Consider the following 5,888-nt stretch of genomic DNA (forward strand, 5'->3'; position numbering starts at 1 on the left):
AACAGACCGAAGCCTCCACCAAGCCTTGCAACATCTTCTTACGAAAGACGCAGTTCCTACGCCTGATCCCTCAAAGTCCAAAAAAAAAGCAAAAAACCCAGGATCTACCTAGCTTCACGTCGACTCTTAACTCATCCAGCCTTTTCTAGCCTACAATCGTCACATGCAGCCGTACACCATTAATAAGTTTCATTGAATTTCTTTATCCACAGCTTCTTCCGGGCACGGTCAGGGCATTTTATTCGGCGCCCTAGCCGTGAAATTGGGTTTCCTAGGGGGTGCTCCAATTCCCCCCACAGCATAATTTCCATCAAGCTTTGGATTTTTTTTATCCCAGCCCTGAAAAGGACCATCTCATTTAATGTTAAGTTATATTCTAGGTTTAAATTTAACCAATAATTTTAAAAACAACATATTTTCAGTATTTTAAAGAGGAACGGACGTACTCATCTCACCGACAGCCTGACGTCACGCCTCACGCAATCTTAAGCCACGTGGATCAATAGACGCACGTGTTTCGCCGATAGAAATGTCCTGAAGTCAAACAATTCAACAAAGGTCTCCTTCTTACTCCCCCATGTCTCCTCACAGCTCACCCTATTTATGGCATCATCACTAGCAGAAAGTAATATTGTCATTATCACTTTTCACCCACTCAAGCCTTAAAACCCTTAAAAGTCAAGCGCCACTTAATGTGGAGTGAAGAGAAACAAAAGTTTCTGACCGCCCCTGGTTATATATCTTTCTCCTTCGGGGAACGAAATATATTTTAACCTAAATTAACACCGTGATTGGATTGTGCAAGCTGATCTGAAGACAAGAGACGAAAGTCTTTCAAAATGTTGTTCTGTCTTAGTTATTTCTGAAAATTAATTCTCCAAAGCTTTCATCATAAGCGTCACGTTGAACTAGACATTTCACCTTTGTTTGTTCATCTTGAATGGGAGCCCCCCCCCCCACTCCCCATGGAATGTACTAGCACAGATAGATAGTAGAAAAACTATAATTTCTTTCCAACCCTAGTTTGGCTAGGACGAACAAAAAATTGGATTGACACAAATGTAAACTTGTTGTAGAAATTTCTCGAGTTGCTAAGCCTACTTGGACTCGGTTATAATGACATTTTTAACGTAGCTATATATATGTATATATATATTGCTATTATGTAATACAAGTTTTGATTTCTTATATCAGCCGTTTCTACAATTTATGAACTTCTAGTCTGCTTTATAACCAGCTTCCCGTTTCAAAACATTTTTTTAAAACACAAACCCGTGTTTGCTGAAATGTGAATGTTGTAAACCAATGACAAACCCGTGTTTGCTGAAATGTGAATGTTGTACACCAATGACAAACCCGTGTTTGCTGAAATGTGAATGTTGTACACCAATGCTGCAGTTGTTTGCTAATTTTATATTATTTGTTTCCAGAGACATCTGGAAGAATGTCGAGTGCACCGTTTTGCTTTCGCAGAAGATGCACAGCTAGACGGTAGTAAACATAAACTTACTCTGGCGGTAGTAAACATAAACTTACTCTGGCGGTAGTAAACGTAAACTTACTCTGGCGGTAGTAAACGTAAACTTACTCTGGCGGTAGTAAACATAAACTTACTCTGGCGGTAGTAAACGTAAACTTACTCTGGCGGTAGTAAACATAAACTTACTCTGGCGGTAGTAAACGTAAACTTACTCTGGCGGTAGTAAACGTAAACTTACTCTGGCGGTAGTAAACGTAAACTTACTCTGGCGAGGAATCCGATCCTGTATCGTCAGAAGCAGATGGCGCTAGAAGGAAGAGAAAAAAAATTTGTGAAGATAGATATTACAAGAATAATGTTCTCACACACAAATATCACACACCAGATTCAACTCGTCGTTTACACAAACTAGAATTTTGATAAGCTAGCTTACTTCGTAGTTTTCTTCTGTGGAAACGCGGACTTCCGAGAAAACCATTCCTGATTGTGTTCAGGCGTGACTTCCATTTGGCTTGATGCATACCTGGAGAACCAGGGGGAGTTCCTGAAAGGCTTTCCTCAGTGGTCTCCATGGAAGCAGGTCTGGAAGATTTCACTGAACTGATTTCAGGTTTACTCGTGTGGGACTTAGCAGTACTGTAGCTTCGTTTGGGTCTGCTGTAAAATTTTACGAAAATGTGTTGTTTATTTTTTTTACGTATCCTCGCAAATAACATAAAATTAATTTCTGTTTTGACAAAAAATGGAACAAAGAACTTCAATGCCCCAAAATGATTCATCCATTAGACAAGTTCATTGTGACAGTGTAATGTAGTCATGTCATATACATTTGTGACAATTGTAAAGAATTTTTATTATATATTTAATACCAACGTTTGTTTAGGTTAAATTTATATTTAGAAACATACATAGCTTATACTGTTAAATATGTACTGCGAAACTCCTGCCTATTCTCCAAAGTTGTAGAAGATTCTCGAGAGTAAGAATCAACAATATATGCGTGTATGTAAACGCTTGTGTTAGCGTCAGTTGTTACATAAAACTGAAATTTCTAGAAAGTCTCCAGACGCTTATAAATATAAGCAACGCGACATGCCAAAAAAAAAAAAAGGAGTATCTATTACTAGTTTGCTATAAATTTTGGAAGCTATAACTCCGATTGTTATTACGCTTATCAATCGGAAAACTTCATACATTTGACCAGGAACCTTTACAAAGTTCGAACATTACAAATCATTTAACTTCAGTGGATTCTCATCGGGCATTAGTATTTTTACGAAAACTCTGCGTGTGTGGCTGGTAAATAACGAAGGACATAGCTAGCTAGCTTCCCGTTAAGCGAATCGTACCTACGTCAACTCCTAATTAACTCGCTCATCGTGAACCCTCAATAAGATATCAAAGAAGTTCCAGACTAGAAAGTAGATTTTATATTGCTTGTAAGTTTGTGAAACTTTTGTTTATAAATCATTGTTTGTAATAACTATTTGTAATAACTGTTATTGTAAATTGTATTTTTGTGAGTATATTAAAACGTAGTTTTGTTAAAAAAGAAAACTGTATGTATCAATCTTGTTGGCAAATATCATAAACTGACTATATATCGGCTTTTACTTAACTACTAAATCCAAAGTGTAATTTAACTACTAAATTTAAATTATCAGTTAATTTAATTTCAGGCTATTTGAAATTGTAATACGTAATATAATAAATTGGGGGCTCGTGTTCGAGATTTGAATCAGAGACAAAATTCGATCTAAATTGTAATTTAAATCATAATTTAATTTATATTCATCAGTGCTAACAAGATTTGATCAATCAGATTATCAAGGGTTCACTTAGTATGGATACAAAATTTCAGGTTTCTTGGTTGTTTCTTCTTGGAGCTATGGCGGTCACAGTTCTTTTCTGTGATTCACATCACAAACAAAAAGCTGTTCAGTAAATAAATTCACATCAAGTTATTCAAGTGGACTGAGCAAGGTTTTTACCTGTAAGGAATTCGTCGAGAGGACAGTGGGGAACCATGACTGACGCGGTCAAACGAATACCTGGAAAAAAAATCAAACACTAACGTAAATATCTTTAGATTAAAAAATATTAATTGTCATAGTATCTAGAGAATGATTCTGAATAAATAAAAACAATCTGATTGAAATCCTATCAATTTATAAAATCCACACATTAAACACGTCTCAATTACAAAGGCAGCAATATAAGAAAGTATGTTTTTTTTGTTTTTAGTTGTTTTTTTTTAATAAAAACAGCTAAATCACAATCCTGGCAACAAAATTAGAAAAGTGTAAACGAAAATTGCATAACATTAATTCAGGCATTCATAAGGAGATTTAGACAACAGAAATAGGTCTTGTACTCGTGTTGTACTCTTTGGAGTACAACATTTCCAAGACTTAGCTACGTTAAGTAGTTTTAGATTAAACAAAAACTGCAAAGTAACTTAATTTACACAAACAATTGTAAGTAATTTTGTTTACACAAGAACAAACAAACTGTGTAAAGTTACTTTATATACGCAAACAAAGGTAAACTGTAGTGTAATGTTCTATTGTTGGGTTTGTTAGTATCAATTTTGTTCGCAAGTTGAGTTTTGTTGTGGGGAATGTTGGAGAATTTTTAAACAATAGCTGGTGGGAATTTATTGGTGTGAATAAAGGAATGCTTTAAGTGGTTAATTTCTTCATTTATGTAGTCCGTTGAACAGTCTTGTGGCTGTGTTTATGAGGTTTTTAAGTGTATTGATTTTTTTTGTGTGATGTCATGAGCGGAATTCCAGGGGATGTAGAGGCCGGTGTGCGCGCGCGTGTTCTTACGGTGAATTTTAGTTTTAAACTGTGTGTCCGATCTAATAATTTTGAGGTTAAGAAAGGATAACTGTTTATTGTTTTCGTGTTCTATGGTAAATTTGATGTTTGGATGAATGGAATTTATGTGTTTAAAGAAAGTTAGTTTGTGTTCTGTAGAAGTGAAACCAGCATAAGTGTCATCGACATATCTGTACCAGTATAGTGGGGGATGAAGCGTACAATGTATGGCGTGTGTTTCGATCTGGGTCATAAATATATTGGCAAGAACGGGTGAAACCATACTTAAACCATCTATTTGAAGGAAATGTTCGTTGTTGAAAATGAAGTTGGTTTTAGTCGTTGTAAATTCTAAGAGAGAAGCAAAAAGTGTGCTGGGGATGCGCATTAACTTGTTGGGGTCATTAATGTAGAGGTTGAGTGCAATATTGCAAGCTTCATTGGCGGGGATTTCGGCGAAGTGTGACACGACATCAAAGTTAGGCTTTAGAATTTAGTTGGTCTAGTGTATATTTGAAATTGAAGGAATCTTTAAAAATGAACCTGCAGATGTTACACATGGTGTGAGTGCCCAGGCTGTGTATTTGGCAAGATATGTAGCGAGCATCATATTGGAAGTTAAATAACGTCCAATACTGTTAATTCCTTTGGGATGAATGAAGAGTTCTCTAACTTTATCCTTTCTATTTCCCCGCCCTACACTTTCTCACTCTGACATTTAGTGTCTACGGCCTTTTCTTCGAAGGTTCGCACTCTTTTTTCTCTCTAGCCTGTTCACTTTTGTTACCTTTGTTTAACCGTCGTCCTCCGCTTAATATATCTTTTATTGTTGTATCCCTTTCAACAATATTACCCGATACACGTGTTCATTCATTTTCATACATTGTTGCCTGCATTTTTGCTCTATATTCCCCCCCCCCCCTTTAGTTTATTTACTACTATTAACTGTATTTATACAATTTTTATACTGTTACGTCTCCGTTCGTTAGTTAATTTTCCGTAAATTCGATCCGACCAGATAATTGAACAATGTTTTTCTCAACATCGCGATGGGAGTGGGTGAATAAGTTGGTCATTCAGAATATATAGTCACAAGAATTGTATCAAACATTAGATTAATGGTGTATTTCCTAATATTACAAATAAAAATCACAGACAGACACGCGCATCTTTTTAATAAGACAAGCTAGCAAAAAAAACGACATAATATAATAACTTCTAATATAGAGAAAAAAGCCAATGCGTTTAAGCAATGGCTTGTATGTTACGTTGTTCAGCAATAAAAGTATAACCTAACATTGTTAGTCTATGTGATGAAAGTTTAAAATGAAATATTTAAACTACAAAACGAACTATTCTGTTTGAATAAATGCATTTTCGCTTTTACTCTTAGTTCGAGAACTCGACCGTGACGTGACACACACTGGCTTTTGTATACGTTTGATAACGTGACGTATAGAGGCATATATATAATTACCTATAATAATTATATTATCATTCCTACCTTTGAGACTGTTTCTGGGAAATGAAAATGTTCAAAATATTTTCTGACTGTTCTTCTAGGCTAAAATAGTTTCAGAATACAG

At 35.5% G+C, this 5,888-nt stretch overlaps 1 protein-coding gene across 2 annotated transcripts in view; it reads right to left on the reverse strand.

Annotated features, from left to right (window-relative positions):
• Positions 1-1,714: 1,714 nt before the first annotated feature.
• Positions 1,715-5,888, reverse strand: part of LOC106471232 (serine/threonine-protein kinase BRSK2-like) — a 17,118-nt gene continuing 12,944 nt past the window's right edge. For both annotated transcript variants that reach the window (XM_022399856.1, XM_013931823.2), the window contains 3 exons: positions 3,472-3,531; positions 1,914-2,137; positions 1,715-1,787 (listed from right to left, as the gene is read on the reverse strand). In XM_022399856.1, the coding sequence (XP_022255564.1) occupies positions 1,741-1,787; positions 1,914-2,137; positions 3,472-3,531 (331 nt within the window). In that variant the 3' untranslated portion in view covers positions 1,715-1,740. The remainder of the gene's footprint in view (positions 1,788-1,913; positions 2,138-3,471; positions 3,532-5,888) is intronic.

The sequence above is a fragment of the Limulus polyphemus genome, unplaced genomic scaffold (assembly GCF_000517525.1).
Source record: "Limulus polyphemus unplaced genomic scaffold, Limulus_polyphemus-2.1.2 Scaffold4484, whole genome shotgun sequence".
In the NCBI taxonomy this organism is placed as follows: Eukaryota; Metazoa; Arthropoda; class Merostomata; order Xiphosura; family Limulidae; genus Limulus; species Limulus polyphemus.